This window comes from Lepidothrix coronata, unplaced genomic scaffold, assembly GCF_001604755.1.
Source record: "Lepidothrix coronata isolate B3197 unplaced genomic scaffold, Lepidothrix_coronata-1.0 Scaffold301, whole genome shotgun sequence".
Taxonomy (NCBI): Eukaryota; Metazoa; Chordata; class Aves; order Passeriformes; family Pipridae; genus Lepidothrix; species Lepidothrix coronata.
The window spans coordinates 301,132-320,431 of record NW_016690481.1 but is presented as its reverse complement, the minus strand read 5'-3'; the positions used below and the strand labels follow the sequence as shown (position 1 = coordinate 320,431).

General features: G+C 49.5%; 2 protein-coding genes across 3 annotated transcripts in view; both read left to right on the top strand.

Moving 5' to 3' along the window:
• The first annotated feature begins 684 nt into the window (after positions 1-684).
• On the top strand, positions 685-13,602 carry NFU1 (NFU1 iron-sulfur cluster scaffold). The gene is made up of 8 exons (XM_017837329.1): positions 685-740; positions 3,066-3,172; positions 5,827-5,962; positions 8,317-8,383; positions 9,160-9,274; positions 10,355-10,418; positions 12,467-12,641; positions 13,379-13,602. Exons 1-8 carry the CDS (start codon positions 694-696, stop codon positions 13,424-13,426), a joined length of 759 nt encoding a protein of 252 aa, XP_017692818.1. The 5' UTR covers positions 685-693; the 3' UTR covers positions 13,427-13,602.
• Positions 13,603-18,723: 5,121 nt separating this feature from the next.
• GFPT1 (glutamine--fructose-6-phosphate transaminase 1) overlaps positions 18,724-19,300 on the top strand; it is a 42,298-nt gene continuing 41,721 nt past the window's right edge. For both annotated transcript variants that reach the window (XM_017837335.1, XM_017837334.1), the window contains exon 1: positions 18,724-18,783. In XM_017837335.1, coding sequence (XP_017692824.1) covers positions 18,777-18,783 — 7 coding nt within the window. In that variant the 5' untranslated portion in view covers positions 18,724-18,776. The remainder of the gene's footprint in view (positions 18,784-19,300) is intronic.

Here is a 19,300-nt window from a genome sequence, read left to right as displayed (position 1 = left end):
GGCTCTGCTGCCAGGAACCAGCAGCAGGACAAGAGGGCACAGCCTGGAGCTGCCCCAGGGCAGGTTTAGGTTGGATATGAGGAAGAAAGGTTTTACAGAGAGGGTAATCAGACATTGGAATGGGCTGCCCAGGGAGGTGAGACTGGATGTGGCATCAGTGCCATGGTGTGGTAACCACGGCGGGGTTGGATCAAGGGTTGCACTTGATGATCTCGGAGGTCTTTTCCAACCCGGTTGATTCTGTGATTCTATGATTCTTGCTCTGCAAGAGAGACAGGAGGGGGGAGCCGGGGGGGGGTCGGGCTCTGTTCCCAGGGAACAAGGGACAGGACGAGGGGAAACGGCCTCAAGCTGTGCCAGGGGAGGGTCAGGTTGGACATTGGGAACATTCCTTCATGGAAAGGGCGATCCAGCCCTGGCACAGCTGCCCAGGGCAGTGGTGGAGTCCCCGTCCCTGGGAGGATTTAATACGCGTGTGGATGTGGCACCTGGGGACACGGGTTAGGGTGGCCTTGGCGGTGCTGGGGGAGCGGTCGGGCTCGGTGAGCTCGGGTTCCTCTCACCCCGAACGCCGCCGCCATTCCCGGGGTCCCGGCCCTGCCCCGGCCCCTCAGGCGCCGCCATTGCCGCCCGCCGCCGCCAGGGGGCGCCGCCGCGCGCGGGCCATGGCGGGCGCGGCCGGAGCGGCCCAAGATGGCGGCGGTGCGGCGGCTGAGCGCGGCGGCGGCGCCGGCCCGGCGGTAGGTGCTGATCGCGGGGCCCCGGCGGTAGGTGCTGATCGCGGGGCCCCGGCGGCGGGCGCTGACCGCGGGGCTCCGGCCGTAGGTGCTGACCGCGGGGCTCCGGCCGTAGGTGCTGACCGCGGGGCCCCGGCGGCGGGTGCTGATCGCGGGGCCCCGGCGGCGGGCGCTGACCGCGGGGCCCCGGCCGTAGGTGCTGACTGCGGGGCCCCGGCGGCGGGCGCTGACCGCGGGGCCCCGGCCGTAGGTGCTGACTGCGGGGCCCCGGCGGCGGGCGCTGACCGCGGGGCCCCGGCGGTGGGTGCTGACCGCGGGGCTCCCGCTGCCCCGGCACGGCTCTCTCACGGAGCTGTTTTCCCGCAGGGGTCCCCTCTCGCGGGTCAGGGTTAGGGCCGTGTCGCAGCGAGCGGTGCCGCGCCGAGCGCTCCTCGCTCTTCCCCTTCCCTTCCCCGCCCCAGCCGGGCGGACGGCGGTGAAGTTTGTTCCTTTTCCTCCAGATGGGCGGGGAGGGACTGTTTCTCTCCGCTAGGTCCTTTCCAGCAGCAAGGCGTTAGTTCTCCCTGACTAGTTAGTTAGGTGCTGAGTGGGCTCAGCCTTGCGCCCCCGGGGGCGCCGTGTCTGAGGGGTCATTCCCCACCTCGGGACCCTCGAGTGAGGAGTGATTCCATTCCACACACACCCGCTCAGAACCCCGCAGTGAGGGGTAATTCCCACACATGTGCTCAGGACCACGGTAGAAGGAGTAATTCCTCCCCCGCCACGTGTGCTCAGGATCACGCAATGAAGAGCATTTAACCCCCTCACATCCGTCTCCTTCCGGCCTTGAAATGAGAGGGAATTCCTCCCAAGTTGCTAAGGATCAAGCAATAACGGGGAATTCGGAGGACCCTGTAGTGCTGGGCACAGCTGCCCTGTGCTGAGCACCGAAATGGGATGTAATCATTATTGCCCAAAGCTAAAGGGAGAAAAGAGAACTTTTCTCTTGAGCGACCTTCCTCACACACCCTGTTGCGGTCTCTACCTGCTTTAAAGAGCACAAAAATAAGCAAATAACACTATTTAGACCTTTCCTGTGTTTATGTCTCCCTCACTTGCAGCAGTGTCATGAGGCAGAGCTTCTTTCCTGTTCCATGTTTGAGGAATCTGGGCCTCTTGCAGTGCTTGTGTTTGGGTTTATGACCCCCAAGAGAACCAGCCTCTGACAACAGCCCCTGCCGATGCTATTTACTTAGTTTACCTGCTTTCCCCTCATCTGTGCCTGATGAGGGGGAGAGGAGCCAGGTAATAATTGCTCCTCAGTATGTAGTAATTGATCTGTGACACGAGGTGGGTTTTTGTTTCATTTTCTGACATTCAGTTTGCTCTCAGACGCCTGGGTGCTGTTGGCTGTGCACACAGTTACAGAAATCAGGTGTGCAAGCAGGTGAAAGTGAGGCCTGTTGTTATTCCACCACTCCACTTGTTTTCCTCTTAATGTTTTCAGGTTTTTTCCTATCTGCTCTCCCCCTTTTACCTTCATCCATCCGTGTTCTCACTGCTAGCACAAGTTACGTGGCCAGTAGGGAGCAGGGCCTCATTTTAACTGGTCTGGTTTAATTCTGGGGCAGTATTTGTACAGGAATATACTGAATTTATTTATTCCCCCTAGGGAATAAATACAGAGAGGTGGACAGGGGTTGAGGTATGGCTTGTTCCTAGTAGAGTTTTTATATCTTTTACCCAAGTTCTGTCTTGGTATTTTTTTCTTATGAGAATTGTTTGTGTAAGACCAGCTACTGAGTTACCTTTTTAGCCTGTCTTGTACCTTCTAAGAGTCATGCAGACTCTTCTCTACATGCCTAAGACCCTTAGGTGTGACCAGCTAAACCCACAGAGCACAGGAGTAAATTCTCGGGTGCTTGGGGTTGGATTGATCTCAGCTATCTGGAATCTTCTGAAAAATTAGGTTTTTAGTCCAAGGGAGATTTTCAGGTGCTCAGGACTGTTAAAAGGAAGACCAGAGGCCCCCTCTGGGTGATTGTCCCCTTCTGTGATAGGTAAGTAAGGTGATCTGCCTGGTTTTAGTGACTGAAAGAGTGTGGGTTAATTTTTTGGTGGCTAAAATTAGAGAGTTATGTCTGTTTTGTTATGAGAGAGAGGCAGCACTGAAAAGGGAAAAAAGGGGTGTTCTGTGATCCAGCCTCAAACTTGCTGCATTACCTGAGAGGTTTAAAGCAGGTGTGTCTTGGAGAGTCCTGGGATTGCTAAAAGCACGTGGAATACCCTTTCAGTGGGGCAGTGCAGACGTGGGATTTGGAAATCCTTAGTAAAGTTGTTTTTCTTTAGGTTCTGTCAGATGATGTTAAAAGATCATAATTGGACAACTCGACAGCCTTTCCACCAACTTCTGCAAAAGAAACCATCTCTTCCATCTGCAGTGTGGCATCGTGCAGGTAAGTCAGTGCCAGTTAAAAAGGAACAGATGAGCAGGGTCTGAGTTTCTGTGTCTTTTGGTAGTGCTGAAAGTTTGCTGTTCTTTCTGAAACCCGAGTGTGGTGACAGCTCCTGGCTGGGTTTTAAGGCAGTGCTGGTGCATCTGGACATCTGGGGCTCAGGGAGATGTGGAGGCTCACTGTGTGCTGGTTATATGTGTTTTCTATACCATTCAGCTGCCAAGACTTTGTTAGTGCAGAACATTGTTTGGGCTTTGCTGCACTTCTGAATTTATTTTCTATATTGGTGTAAATGTGTCCATTGGGAAAGACTTTGTGCTGCCTTCTGTCCTGCTGCAGCTGCTGACTCTGCCAGGTGACGTTGCTGACTGTCCAGGTAGAACGTGGGAAGGCTGAAAGCAAAGCTTTTCATTCTCAGAGCTGCAATATTTTCTTTAATTTCCACCTCTTGACCGTGCATCCATCTGTGGTGCATTAGCTGGATTCTCCAGTAATATTACATCTGCAGTTTGGTGTTACCCTGAAAAAGCCACGTTTGAGGATGAGTTTGTTGTACCTGCCATTTTTTTGGTAGGCTGCAAAGCTCAGGAAAGGAAGAAAAATATAAAAAACCTGTGAAACTTGTGCCACAGAAAACTATGTTTTTGCAGCTGCCTGAGGAGCTTAGAGACATAAAGATTCTGCAGGTGCTGTTGCATGGAATTAGTCACAGATGGAAATATTATTTAAATGAGTCTGCTCAGGCAGAAGGCTCTTTAATTTTGGTTTCAGAGAGTCCAATCTTAGCTCCTGCAGCACTGTTTTCTCTCTTTCAGTTCTGACAACAGGCAGATTGGTGAATACACTTGGTGTTTTACCTGTTTCTCATAAGTAGACTTAGTGTTTGACCTGTTCCTGCCCGTGTCCTGCTAAAGGCTGTCTCAGCTTTGTTTGTTCCCTCACCTGGAGAACAGGATAACAAGCAGGTACTCCCAGAGCTCTGCAGAGGCTCCAGAGCACAGCTGTCAGAGGCAAACCCAGCCAGTTACCAACCTGTGAGTAACAAATCCCAGGGAGTTCCTCACAGCCGGGCAAGGAGCTCCCCGGGCTGGGTAATGATTGACAAAGCTGCTCTTAGGAAAGCAGCTCTTCACTGCAGAGCACACCTTAGAACCCAGAGCCTGCCCTCCTGGACACCTGCTGGGAGGGCTGGTCCGGCTGGCTGGGGGTGTTGGACCACACCTGGATGAGCAGTGCCCAGTGGCTGTCAGTGTCCCACTGCTTCCAAAACACGGGGAGAGGGGACTCAAATTTACACGTCTGGGTTATGCCAGATGGGATTTGGAGGCCAGGTGGATCTGGAAGATGGGTAGTTCTTCTATCCCCGTGGATAATCTAGTTGCTTGCTCTATCAGGAGTATTCTTTTCATCTTAAAACTGTTTCCCTCCTAAGTTTGTGTTTTTTTCTTTTAAAAAACATAGAGAAAATGGAGTGTGTGCGTATTTACCATTGTGTATGTTTGAGTCACAGGGATTGTCACCATGACAGACACATGAAGCGACAGTGTGATTTGCCATTCAATGCCAGGGAGTCATGAGCAAAATGGCACTTTAGAAAAATGAAAATGTCAGCTCTTTTTACTGCTTTAAATCCTTCTAGTGCGTGTCTTTTAAATTTATGTGAGGTTGTTTCTCAAATGTGATTTATAAATATTAGCTCTTGAAGATTTTTTTGGTTTAAAATGCACTTTTTTCTTTCCTGCATGTTTGTATCTCACTGTGTTATTGGGTGTGCAGGGAGTAGAAAGAAGAACTAGAATATGAGAGAGAGACTGTCCCTAACTGATGTTCACCTTCAGTGGGACATCAGGCATGTGCTGCATGGACATGTCTACAGAAAAACACTATTAAATGTACAACATTAAATGTAGAGTGTTAAATTTTAGTTAAAATCAGGGTTTTTTACACTCTTCCAGTGAGACAGACACAGTTGAAAAAGGAACTTCAGTAAAAATGTATCTTTAAAAGAACTTTGCCAGTGAATGGTAAATAGTTTATTGTAAATTGCTTGGTCAGTTCAGTTTTTGGAGGGTAAGTGATGGCTCACAGTAATTTTTTACCCTGTGGAAAATCTAAGCTGGGTCTACTTCACCGTAACTTTTGTTACACTGGTTTTTCTTTTCTATAGTGCTGAAAAATGAGATAAAACCCAAACCCCATAACTCATGTGCATCTTCAAGAGAGAGTTAGCAAAACTGATTCTGCTTTAATCTGGAAAGGGGATTAAATGGTGTTTGAGGATCATAAAATAAAAAAAGCCAAGGCAGCAGAGACCTGCAGGGTGCAGCTCTGGGCCCTCAGCAGAAGGTCAGGCTGGCCCTGGCCTCGTGCAGCTCGATGCTGTTGCAGCAGGATGCTTTTTACTAAATAAAAGTTAACAAAAGAAGCAAAGACAAGGTTCCATGTAGCACAGGTTTTCCTGTGAGATGACCTGCCTGTGTTTTCCAGTGTTCCTGTGGGTCCGGAGGCTTCCCTGGAGCCCGTGGTGGTGTTGGAGCCCCGTGGCTGCCCAGGCTGCTGTTGCTGGAGCAGAGGGATCCAGCAGGCCTTGACTTTTCACTGAAGCTCCTTAGGTTTGATGATATTATTTTTCTCCTTTGTTTTTGTATTTCCAGTGAGAGGCATGTTTATTCAGACTCAGGACACACCAAATCCAAATAGCCTGAAGTTTATCCCAGGGAGGGAAGTGCTAGAGTCGAGGACGATGGAGTTTTCCACACCAGCTGCAGCGTTTTGCTCACCTTTAGCAAGGTATTGCTGGACACATCCTGGTGGGCTTGGGGGCTGGTGTGGGCTCTGTGCCTGCAACTGATGCTTTTAAGCACAACTGCTGATCATTCTGCTCCTCTTTAGAAGCAGCTTGGTTGGATTTGAGTTTTTAATGCTGCTTTACTTGTGCTTAAGATTACAGCTGGGGCTTGGTGTTGCTGAAGTTCTGTGTATGTGTGTCCTCCCCTCAGCCCTGTCATGGCAGAAGGCACCATGGTCTAGTTTAGGCAACTGGATTGAAAGATGTTATAAATCAGTGTTTGTGAGCAGTTGCTGCATCACCAGCGAGACCTCTGGCCCCAGTTTCACGAATTCGTTCCCATCAGAGCACTCTGAATTCAAGGAGTTACTTGGAAATCATGTAACTTTTCAGAGTTGGGAAACGGGCAGCCAACAGTCCCCAAATACCATGAAATAAATGCAGTAGCTCCCCTTGGCAGGTGTTGGGGCTGCCCTGAACTTCAGAAAGTTTATGCTCCACTTCAAGGAAGGCCAGGTTTGCCCCTCTTTTGGGCTGGGTCTGTAACAGCTCCTGAGAGTGCAACTTTCAGTACCAAAATGCATAATCTGGAGTAAGAACCACTGAGCACAGACTTTGTTTATATCACCTTGGTATAGAAGGGGTTTGGAGCACCCTCACAAGTCTCTGGGAATATTTGGGAACATCGACTGTGCACGTGTGTCAATGCTTTCACATCAGTCTCTGAAAATAAACTCTGTTCTCTGGGTGGAGGGGCTTCAGTGTGGGGGTGAGATCCAGAAATGCCACAGTAGGTCACCAGTTTAAGGCATCTTTTTGTGGATTGGAAGGATTGTGGGCAAAAGCAGGAGCTGTTGGACGTGGCTTTGCCTCCAGGAGCTGCAGCTCTGTCTCTTGCAGGGCTGTTTGAGAGCAAAGAGGATCTTTGCAAGCAAAGCTCCGTGACTTAAAATCATAAATCCAGTGTGAAAGGTTCCTGAGGACATCACACGTGTTAGCAGAGGGCTGCAGCTGTAGGATCTCACTGTGCCAAAGTGCATCAGGTTGCAGAATGTAATCAGATGTCAGAAAGTGGCTTTTTGTTGTCATGTATTTCCAAATAGACATTTTAATCAGAGATTATTTATGTGCTGGAATGCATATTGTGGCAGCTTGGGGGTGGGTATTGTGCAGGTTCATGGGAAGAATTGTCTGCTCTGTGTATTGTTAAAGCCCAGATTATGTTTTTTGTAAAGGGAATACTCATTTATTTTAAAAGGGAATATTAATTTTCCAAATAATTAATAAACACTTCCTGAAGGGGAGGGAGGGGAGAGAATTCTTTAATTGATCTCAGATGGTTTGGTGCACTTGCACAATTTCATGGTTTAAGTAACTTCAAAATGCAGTTGGTTTAGTGCTGCAAACACCCAGTGCAACTGTCCCATGTGTAGAGATTCTTTCAAGGGGGTATTCTGAAATCTCTTTTGTCATTTTCCATCACATGTACTTTTGTGATAAGATTTCCAATTCCTTCATTTATTGCATTTTTGATGTTTTGCAGTCTTTCAGGAGAATATCTTATCTTTTTCCCCCATAATTGCAAAAAACCCTCTTACAGCCTTGTGCTGTATTGACCTCCAAGTGCATCCTGGTTTTAATTTTTTTTTATTTTTTCTGTGGATGAATTTTTTGGGTTTTCATTAAGCATTTATGAATATTGGGTTATATATTCTCATTTTCATTTTTGTACTTAAACCATTGTCCAAAATATGCTCTTTCCTATCATGTAAGTTCTTGTGTGCTCATTCACCACCTGGATGTTGGGTTCTGTATGGGGCCACCCAGGCAGTTTACCATGAGTCTTATGCCTTTATTAAATGCCCGTTTTCCTTGCCTTGCTAATGACTGAAAATACTGAAGATGCCTCCCAAGGTGAGCTGGTGTGTTAAAGCTGCTCAGCACTAACCCTTGTATTTAGTGGCAGTTTTTATTGAGCTCAATGACTTCAGATCACTCTAAGGAACTTCCCTTGTCTTTGCTCTAGTCCTGCCTGAAACAACAGGTGCCTCCTGGTTTTGATGCTGAACAAACAGCTTGTAATATACAGAATATAATTTTGCCCCAAAGAACTGGAGAGAGAGTAAGTCTCACATGTCTTGTGGGAAGCCCTGTAAGGTGTGCTGGGTTTTGCTCTGGGCTCTGCCTAAGCCATGGGGGAGGTAACTGGAGTTTCTCTTAATGGCTCTGGGTTTAGTGCTTATTTTTGTCCAGAAGTGTATTCTAGAACTTCTGTGACAGATTATATAAATCTTGAGTTTGCCTGAAATGTGGGTGCATTTTTGCCATGTTTTTGTTGTTGTTGTTTCCTGAACAGACAGTTATTCAGGATTGAAGGAGTTAAAAGTGTTTTCTTTGGACCAGACTTCATCACAATCACCAAGGTAAGCAGAGCAGAGGCTCAGCTGTGCTGAAAGCTGAGCTGTCTGGAAGCGGCCACGGAGCTGATCCAGCCAGGCCCTGGGAATGCAAGTGGAAGTTCCAGAGGCAATGGCCACAAGTGACTAAAGGGAATTGCCTTTAATGCAAAGAAGATAAATCATTGCAACGTGTGGCTAAGCACTGGGACAGGCTTCCCAGGGAAGCTGTGGGTTCTTTGATCTTGGGAATGGTCAGCATTGGACTGACTGAGGCCCTGTGCACATGGTCAGCTTGGAAGCTGGCTGGCTGACCTGTGGAATGCTTCCCGATGGCACGGGACCAGGAGGGGAAACCTTGCAGGCCCTGTGGTGTTTGCTAAAGGTGTGGAGCTCCTGTCAGAGAGATAAGGAGCTCCTTAGGAACTGGGCAGGCTCTGACTGTGAAGAACACAGGGCAATTCAGGGAGTGAGAATTTGATAATCTTGGGTCTCTGAAACAGTTTGGTAAAAATATCTGTCAAATAATGTATTTAGGAGACTTTCACACCTTTTTAGCTAATATTTTAATAGCACTTGGCTTGCAAACAAGGAGACTGTTTTGTTGACTGTGATAAATTGACTCTTACTAAACTTCTTTGGCAAAGCTGGGCTTAACAAAACCGTGAAATCAAATCCATGTGTAAACATGTGAGCCCATGAGGGTATTTGTAATGCCTTTGTGTAACTTATTACTATTAGGAGGCAGGTATTCATACTTTCTTTTTACTGTTCCTTTTTTTTTTTCCTTTTAATTCCCATAGGAGAGTGAAGACCTGGATTGGAACTTACTGAAACCAGATATTTATGCAGCTATAATGGATTTCTTTGCCTCTGGTTTGCCTGTGGTCACTGATGAGGCACCCAGGACAGATACGGGTAAATGAAACTTGGGCAAGAGGCTGGGGGCTGCCTTTGGGTTCAGCTTCTGTGACCTGCAGAAGAGCCTCAGGAGAGCAAGCAAGAGAATTGGAATTTAAATTGAAACCCTCTCCAGTGGAATTAGCAGCCTGTCTGAAGGAGCTGCTCAGCCACGACCACGACGTGTGCTGTGTGTGAGATCCCAGGGCTGTGCTGAGCTGGCTGGCCTGGCACCTGGGCCCTGTTCTGGTGCTCCCCAGGAGGGGGGATGTGTTTGCAAGTACTGAGGCAGAGTTTAGAAAGCCCTGGGGGGTTGCTGCCTGTCCTTTTTGTATGAGCACCTTAAATAGAAAAAGCAGTGCCCAGGCTTAATGACAGTGCCTTAATGATAGGTTTGTGGTCTTAAATGCACGAAAAATAGTAAGAGGTCTTTTCCAAACTGTAATAGAAAGTAACAGAGTAACTGACAATTTAACTCGAGGGTAGTATTCTGCCTTTTATTTTCTCATTTGCAGCTTACCAACTTAAGGTTTTTTTCAGTGTTTTAAGGAAAATTATGGCAATTGAATTGCTCTCTGTTACATCTGAATTTAATTTTAATATTAACATAGCCTTTATTTTATTGAAAAGGTTCTCTCAGAAATGCTTCTATGAGTCTAACACTGAGCTTAGATTGCATCCAGAGCTGCTAAACCCTAACATGTGCATAATTCTCCTGCTGAATTTTTTAGCTTGCTAAAGCCTTCCTTCTGAGGACCCTGCCTTAACCCCTGCATCCCTATGGAATGTCAGTTGTTGCTTCCTTTAAAAAGTGGAACTGCTGCTCTCTGCCAAGGCCTTTGCCTCTTGAGAACTCTGAACCAGCTGGGTTTTGCCAGCAAAAGCCTGGGATGCAAATAAGGATAATGCAGGAAAAGATGCTCCGAAATGAGATTTCTGCCTTTCGGATTCAGGCATCTCAGCAGTGTTTTCTGCTGTTTCATTCTGCCACCGTGGATATCCAGGGTTAGCATCCTCCTGGAATCCATGGATATCCAGGGTTAGAATCCTCCTGGAATTCTCTCCAGGTCCTGACTTGCCCATCTTTCTCTCCCCAAGCTGCTTCCGAAGAAGATGATGAAGTTGTGCTGATGATTAAGGAGCTGCTGGACACAAGGATAAGGTAAACAGGGAACCTTGTTGGATCAGTGAGTCAGTGTTGGGGTTGGATTTGTTTAGGGAGCAGTGGGATTTTCCTTGGGGTGTGTGATTTCCTGGCTCAGCACCTGGGGGGGTTAAAGGGCAGAGCTGGCCCAGCTGAGGATGGAGTTGAAATGATGAAAACTGCACAATATTTGCTGTTAGAGGCACTTCTTTTTTCTGTGTTTTAATATCTGTTCTTACTTTTTTCTCGTCCTTCCCTTCCAAGTATCCCAAAGTAGTTTTTACTCTCCTATCATACTCAAGGAGTATTCACTAGTGGGTTTCCCTCTCTATCTGGGCTTCAGTGGATTTTGTCCCTGCATTCTGTTGTGATTTTATTGGTGCTTTAACACAGCTTGAATTTACAAACTGGTGGTAACTAATGAAGTCTCAAGAGTGGCTCTGGATCTTGTTGTTTACCTGAAGGCTATTTTTGTGCTCATTAATTGCCTTCCAAAGGAACTGAAAGGAATAAGCAACTTGCCATTTTACGTAGAGGAGGAGATATCTGATGTGTTTGTGGAGCTGTGGTATCTGATGGTGACATCTTCCCCAGCTCACAGACTGCAGGAACCAGAAACTTGTTTCTGGGTCAAAATTGTGGAAATTATGATGAACTTGGGCCTTTTTGTTTTTTTTCTTAGATGCTGCATTTAAAGTGATATCACTTTACTTAAAAATTCAGTTATCTCAGAGCTGACACATGGTTAGTTTTCCTGAAAGAGGAAGAAAAATAGAAAAAAGCTGGAACATTTTTCCCAACCGTTTGTCCCAAGCATTGAAAGCAGAATGACGTTGTGTAGAGCTGTGACAGTGACATCCAGGAGGCCCTGCCCGTGCTGGGTGCCTGGGGGGTTGAGCTCCCTGTGATATGTCACTCCCTGATTTCCCAGTGCCCTTTTGCAACAGGCACAGAATTTCTGCCCAAATTTCTGGTTTTCCTACCTTTTTCTTTCTTTCATTTCCTTCCCCCTGTACCCCTTGGTGGACCAAGAAGCTGTTGATGAGAATATCAGCAGTGAAGTATCTTCCTTCATTTCATAGCAGGGTAGTGGACAGAGGTTATATATAAACCAGGGTACACACAGAGCATTTATTGTTCAGTCAATCAAAAATACATGCATAGAAATTGTCAGAAGGTGCAGGATGGAGAGAATGTCAATCTGAAAGGTCCTGTAGTGTGTTAAAGTTAAGTCAAACAAGAAAAATGGAATTTTTAATCGTGGTCTTTGGCTTTCTGGAACGGAGATAATTTGCTGTGGTGAGTTAATAAATGTGTCAGATTGACGGATTTTTCTCTTAGGACTGTAGTTCTCAAAGAGTTATTTTGGAAATCAGTATAAAGAGCTTCTGTTAGAGTAACTTGATGGTTTTAGCTTGGTCTGGAAAAATGTTGCTATGGGGACCCAGCTACAATGCTGGGCATTTGTGGCTGGCAGAGGGAGAGCAGGCTGCAGAAATGCTAATGGCACTGGGGGGAGCTTATCAGGGCTGGCTCCTTCACCCCTGAGCAGGATTAAGCTTTTATGGTTGCAGTTATTTTCTGTCCTCAGTAAATTGTAGAGAACTGCATATTTATTTATGGAAGGACTTCAGGACTCCTTATCACAGGTGCCAGCTGCACATGCACCCCATGGTAGGACACACCCCAGCAGTGCTGGCAATAGCTGGGCAGTTCCTGCATGTGGGGAGGGCCTTCAGGCAGCCCTGTGTCTGTGCAGGCTGGATCCAGCTCTGCTCCAAGGTGTTTGTTTACCCTCTCCCCTAAAATGTCAGTGATTCCTTCATACACTGCTGCTTTCATTGCAAAAGTATTTTGCTCAATGTCCTATGGAAAAACAGTTTCTGTCAACATGAGAGAGCCCAGCAAAGTAGGAGGTGTTGGAAATTTGAACCATGTGGTTGTAGAGAAAGAGGGCTGCGGTTACTGTATATTTTGTGTGTGTTAAATTTGGCTTTCCTGAAGGTTTCTGGAAGGATCCATATTTCAGGTGTACTTGCTGTGAATTGAGTTTCGTGTCCCACCAGGCCGACGGTGCAGGAGGACGGTGGGGATGTGATTTATAAAGGCTTTGAGGATGGCATTGTGCAGCTGAAGCTGCAGGGCTCGTGCACCAGCTGTCCCAGCTCCATCATCACCCTGAAGAACGGGATCCAGAACATGCTGCAGTTCTACATCCCCGAGGTGGAAGGCGTGGAACAGGTGGGCTGGGCAGGGGTCAGAGCTGGTTTCTTTTCAGTGCAAAAGGAGGGCTTTGTCCCTTTCCAGCCTGCACAGGTTGGCAGTTCAGGGAAAGAACGGGATGGAGAGATGTGGGTTTCCAAGTCAGGGTTTCCAAGTCAGGACCTGTATGTTGGCAGAGGATATGGAACACTGCAAAATCCTGTCCAAGCCCCCATGCTGGGCTGCCTGGCTGGGGAGCAGCGTGGCAGCCAAGGACCTGGTGCTGGAGGGTGCCAGGCTGCCCCTGAGCAGCCTGTGCCTCATGGCAGAGCTGTTGATGGTGCTGGCAGCAGCCTGAGGGAGGTGAGCCCTTGCTGGACTCTCTCCAAAATGCCCATGTCCCTCTTCTGCCGAGGAGCCCAGACCTGGACACTGTTTTCAGTTACCCATGTGCTTTGCTGACTGTACGTGATAAAAAGCAACAGGCTTCTGTCCCCTGGAACGCAGATTCTTCTGCTTTCTCATGAAATATCTGATACCTGTAGTGATTGTTTTCCTGGCTTTTGTGGTAACTTGACCAGCTCCCATTATTTCAGCCACCTTTCCTGTGGCATTTTGGGTTGCAGGTTTTTCTCACATCCTTCACATGCCTGTTGTCGTTCAGGCTGTGGGATAACTGCTGTTCTTCTCAGGCCCAGCAGGGCTTTGATGTAATAAATCCTGCAGGGCTGAGAGTTTAAACTGTTTACCTAAACCACTTCTGGATTTGATTTCAGGTTGTTGACGACGACGATGACGTGGAGAAAGAAGCAAATTCTACTTGAGTTGCATCATCTGTGGCCAAACACACCTTTACATCCTGGTGTGTGTAAACCATCTTTGTGCTGAGGAACAACCCAATCCGCCTTTTCAGAAACATAGTTGCACTTCCCTGGGAAAGTGTGTCATCAGTGTAAGCAGCTTGTCCACTAATTTATTAAATGCCCTCCATTAAAAACAATCCTTTTGCTCTCCTTTATGCTCTGTCTTAAGAAAGAAATGGTGGGCTTGAAAAACGGTGAGGTCTCTCTTTGTTGGTTCATACAGATAATTCAAGAGTGAAAAAAGAGAAGGCAGAAGTCAAGTTTTGTGACTGTGCAATAGAAATAGATGTTTATTCCCCTAAACCTCCATGGGCCTGGCAGGACTCTGCCCTTGCTCTGTAACTGGGGAATCAGGAATGTTAATTTTTATCAAGTCTTTTTAAAAAAGCTTTTGATTCCTGTCAATTTTTCGTGTTACCTGATTGCTCATTGCCACTGTGCAAACAGCAAAAAAAACAACAAAAGATGTGAATTGTTTGTTACAGAAATCATATCTTTTAAAGTAAATGTTAGAAGAAGATGATCCTGTCAGCTTCAGTAAGTAGAGAGGCTAATTAGCCTATTTAGAAGTAAATCATTCAGCCACCATTAGCGGTCTGTTTAAACATGCAAAACCTTCTGGAGGATGTAATTCTCCACCTTGCAGAGGAAAGTGGGTGCTTGAGGGCACGGATTGCATTTGGATGGCAGGAGAAGGACTGTTTGCTCCTGCTGGATCCTGTTTGTTCTCCGGCAGGGCCGGGAGGAACTTGGCTGCCCCGGCTGCTGCGGGAGGGGGACGTGGCAGAGCCAACACCTTCCATCTGAGAGAGCAGGGGAAGGGAAATATTTGTTGTTCTGACACTGAAATACATAAATGGGGCTTTGCGAGGAGTAGTTGTGTTTACTTGTGTGTGTGGGAAGGATTTCTTCCTGGTGCCTGGCTCCAGCACGGCTTTGGGAGTGGAAATACTGTTTGTGCTTTGTGCTGCCCCACCGGGCTGAGTTGGTGGTCATTATTTGGCCTGTGCTCGTGTTCCCTGCGTGCAAGGATTTGACAGAGCTGTGTTCCCCTCTCTCACTCCTTGCCAGGGTAATTATTCCACTGAGTCCCTAAGCAGGATCAGTTCAGTCGGTGGAGAATCTTTTACATAGCAGCTCATCAGCATGTGGCAGCCATAAACTTCATACTGCTTGTTGGAAATCTGAGAAGAAATATTTTAGCTAAATATTTCTGCAGCTTTCATGGAGAGTAATAACCCACAGTAGTTTAAATTACCCACTCAGGATTTGGAAATTGGTCTGAAATCACCATGTTTTCTTTACCCAGTGATGAAGTACACAGTGCCTGATCTTACAAGTGCATTGATGACAAAATTCCCCTCAAGGCAGGCTCAGACTGCCCAAGAGAGCGCTTGTGCAAACATCAGTGCCCTGTTCTCCATCAGCAAACTGTAGAACGGCGAGTCATGGGTCTGGTTTCTCAAAAAGAGACCTTTTTAGGACTGATTTCTCAATTTAATGCACTGTATCAGCCAAAACCCAAACAGCAAAGTAGCTGTTTTGTGTGGTAAATAAAATGTGTCTATGAAAGATGTGGTGGTTACTCTTCAGTTAAGCAGTACTAATCTCCTCCAGGTACTGTAGGGACATTTCCAGTCTTGTTTGATTTGTACAGAGACAACCAAATTAAACCTGTGTGTACAGAGGGTGAAGATTAAGCACCTTGTGATCTTGAGCCTGAAAAGATTCCATGTCCATCCTATATCCTGTGTGTCCTCAGGTTCCTCGAGCTCTGCCCTGGGGAGAGGAGGTCACAACACATCCCACCCTCCTGCATCTGCTCTGCCCCACCCCAGAGCCCTCAGGGCAGCATGAGGCAGTGGGGGCTCCAGCTCGGGATAAACCACAGCAGAGGGAGGGTGGGAAGTGCCAGTTCTCCCTTGGGAAGCAGCACAAACCCAGGTGTGTTCCAGTCTGACCACAGCCATGAGCACCAGTGCTCTGATAGCCCAGTGGGGTGAAAGCATCAGCCCAGCAGGAGCTTCTGTGTGAACTTCCAGGCCCTGAACAGCTCAGCTCATGGAAAGAATCCCTGTTGGTGAGAGGTGTCCCATCTCCTCCACTCACCCAAAAACCCTTCCATGGGCACATAGTCCTGACTGTTCAGCTTGGGAGGAGTGAGTGGCCACGTCCTCTGGGGCAGGGACGGGCTGTTCTCAGCTCTGTGTTTGAAGAGGGCCCTTCAGCTGGGGCTGGGAAGCCTCTCAGGTCAGCAAGGGGTTTTTGGCTGTGAAGTCTTTCTATAAACTGCAGTTAGTCATTGTAAATATAATGACTACTTTAACTAAAGTAGTAATGGCTGCTCGAAATTATTCTCGTGTGTTTTTAAAGACAAAAGAAGATCTGTGGTATTTTTGGTGTGCAGTAGCTAAGTGCAGTTACAGTCTGCCAGGGAGGCATTTTGTTTTCACCCATGTCAGAGGAAACACAACATGCATTCACTTTTCCTAGGCACTCTTCTAGCCCTCCCTTACAGGAAAAGTTGATTACAGCCATCTGAACTCTTGTCTTATAACTGTTTGCAGGTGGACACATCTTTTTTGTCAGGATGTGGCTCATCCCAAGTTTCTAGAAGGAATTGCCCTCACATTATGTGAGAGGAAATCACTCACATTACCTGACGTAAATCTGGTTATCAGGGATATAATAATATAATCTGGTTATATATCAGGGATATAACTCTTTTCCAAGGGGTGGTAGTTTGCAATCTCTCTAAAATTCAGGACTTGAGCCAGAGCTTCTGTTTCAAGTGTTAATTTTCAAAGGCTCATGGGTGAGAGTTTGGGAAACTTCTCACGTTTCTCTGTTTGGTGGTAAGTTGCACTTTACATCCACATGAACTACTACACAGTAGTAACAGCATGTCCTCAGAATAACAAGTTACATGGTGGGAAATATTGGCTTTTATGGGCAAAAAATTCAATAGCCACTTCAGGATTAAACACGTGGAGCTGGATTTCTGTGTGTGTGGAGTTCTGAGGAACTGACGAGTGCAAGTGGAGGGTTACTCTCCATTTGAGGGGTTTGTTTTTATAACATCAGGTGTGGCCCAGGTTCAGGTTGTGCAGTCGGGTCTTTGCTGTGCTGCTGACAGAGCTGAGCATGGGGCATCCCTGGTTACACTCGTGGTGCAGCCTTTCAGTTTGTATGGAGACAATGCCCTGCGTTATTCCAGGTTTGTAGGATACATTACGAAATTCCATCAGTGATACCAAGTCCTGAAGCTGCTGCAGGGAAGGGAAGGAATTCCCAGCAGAGAACCAGAGCAGGAGGTGCATGGGGAGTGCCTGTGGATCAGTAACCTGGGGGGTGAGTGCTGAGCAGGGAGAGCAGCTCTGCCGTGCAGGGTGTGCATTCCTGGTGCTCACACCTTCCCAGGGCTCCGCTGTTCCCTTCTCACCTGGGAAATCAGCTTCCAGTGCCAGGAGACACTCCCCTTCCTAAGGGAAGACAGGGAAGTGGAAGAAAACTGAGGATGTGAAGTCGGCCCTTCTCATCCCAACTGAGCGAGGGGTAAAGCACCAACAGTTTGGATGGCAGAGCACTGCTCTGCAGAGCCATCTCAGAGCAGGATCACTGCCTTGGCTCCTTCGTGTGCCCTCGCTGGAACAAAAGCTGAGAAGTGGCTCTGTGCTGGCTCTGAGCTTCTGATGTTCCTTAGATCCGTGACCTTCTCGCTGCTCCATTCAGCCAGGTTCCAGCAGCAAGTTCAAAATCCGCCCTGTGCTGGTTCTTTGATGTGCACTCACATTGCTCCTTGTTTTGGGGGCTTTTTAAGGAAATATTTCTTTGTTGACTTTAATTTAGAGTAAGATAAACTTGAATGAATGGCATTTTTCTTAAGGCATTGCTCTCTTTTGTAGCCTTAGGCTTTTAATAAGTTTTCCAGCAGGGTTTGATGGTGGTAGTTGCAGGCAGACAGTGTCACAGCTCTCCAGCTGCAGGGATGTCACTCCTTTGTCACTCATGCCCGGCCCTGGTTTGCTTTGCAGATTCATCTTGATGGTTCCTTTCTCTTGCTTCTGAATAGGTGCTGTTGTAGAACAGTCAGAGTAGGAAATGAGAGGCCAGGCCACGTGGCTCTGGGAGGATTCGCGCTGTGTCACGGGGGTACAGCAGGGGCTGTTTGTTCCCTGCCCGAGCCTGGAGAAGCCCTTTGGCTCTCGGGTTCTTAACTCGGTCCTCTGCGAGTGCTGACGGCTGTGGAAAGGCCTGGGGATGATCCCGAGGGTGCTGCTCCCTGACTGGTGTCAGTGGGAATTAGTGGGGGGGCTTTGGGAACGGGTACACCCTCCTGTGTCTTGGGGCTGGGAATTACTGGGGGAGGCTTCAGGGGACAGACACAACCTCCCCTGTATCTCGGGGCTAGGAAATACCGGGGGGCTCAGGGAATGGTCATTCACCTCCCGTTGTCTCCGGGCTGGGAATTACCGGGGGGTTCTAGGAATGGGCACACCCCCTGTCCCATTGTCTCCGGGCTGGGAATTATCGGGGGAGCTCTGGGAATGGCCACATATCCCCTGTATCTCAGGGCTGGGTGTTACCGGGGGGGCTCTGGGAATGGACAGACCCCCCAGCCCATGTCTTGGGGCTGGGTATTACCGGGGGTCTCAGGGAATATTCCCTGTGTCTCAGGGCTGGGAATAACCAGGGAGGCTCAGGAATGGACAGACCCCCTAGCCCGTGTCTCAGGGTGGGAATTACGGGGTGGGGTGGGGGGTGTCTCAGGGAATGGGCAGACCTCCGTCCCAGCATCCCAGGGCTGGGAATTACCGGGGGGGCTCAGGGAATGGGCGGACAGCACCCGTGTTTCGGGGCTGGGAATTACGGGGGGATCAGGGAGCGGGCACATATCCCCTGTATCTGAGCTGGGGATTACAGGGGGAGGGGCTCTGGGAATGGACAGACCCCCAGCCCGCGTCTCAGGGTGGGAATTACGGGAGGGGGGCTCTGGGAAGGGGCCCGCCCTTCCCCTGTCTCAGCGCTGGGAATTACCGGGGGGGCTCCGGGCGCGGCCTCGCCCTCCCCGTGTCCCGGGGGTGTTCCCGGCCCCCGAGGGGAGGCGGGCGCCGCTTTGTCCGCGCCGGGCCCTCCCCGGGCCCTCCCCGGGCCCTCCCGGCGGGCGCGGGCCCGGCTGCGGCTGCCACGTCCCGGGGGCCGGGCCGGCCCGGGCGGGGCGAGCGGGGGGCGGGCCCGGGGCCTGCGCGGTGCCCGGGCGGGGGGCGCGGCCCCGGCGCCTCAGACAGCGCGGCCGCCGGGCGGGAGCACCATGTGCGGTGAGCACGGGCCGGGCCGGGCCGGGGGCGGCGGGCAGGGCCGGGCCGGGCCCCGTGTGCTCCGGCCGGCCGGGGGAAGGAGGCTCCGGGCGCTGCCGCCGCCCCGGGGGTGGCGAGCGGCGCCCCGGCCCCGTTATCCCGGGTGTTATCCCGGGTGTTATCCCGGGTGTTATCCCGGGTGTTATCCCGGGTGTTATCCCGGTGTATCCCGGGTGCCATCCCGGTGCCATCGCCCCGCCGCGCCGGGGGGAGCGGCTCGCTCGTGTTAATGCCCCGAAAAGGCGAATTGTCCCCCGGTGGTGACAGAACGTGGCCCGGCGGACAAAAGGCCCCGGTAGCGCCCGGGTTCGGGCGGGGATTCCGGGCTGTGGGGACGGGGAGCCCCTGCCCGGGGGTTCCGGGCTGTGGGGACGGGGAGCCCCTGCCCGGGGGTTCTGGGCTGTGGGGACGGGGAGCCCCTGCCCGGGGGTTCCGGGCTGTGGGGACGGGACAGCCCTGCCCGGGGGTGCCGGGCTGT

Coding starts and splice junctions, on each gene's coding strand:
- NFU1 (XM_017837329.1), top strand. CDS start 694: ATGGCGGCGGTGCGGCGGCTGAGCGCGGCGGCGGCGCCGGCCCGGCG. Junction 3,173..5,826: donor TGCAGTGTGGCATCGTGCAG/GTAAGTCAGTGC, acceptor TTGTATTTCCAG/TGAGAGGCATGTTTATTCAG. Junction 10,419..12,466: donor CTGCTGGACACAAGGATAAG/GTAAACAGGGAA, acceptor GTGTCCCACCAG/GCCGACGGTGCAGGAGGACG.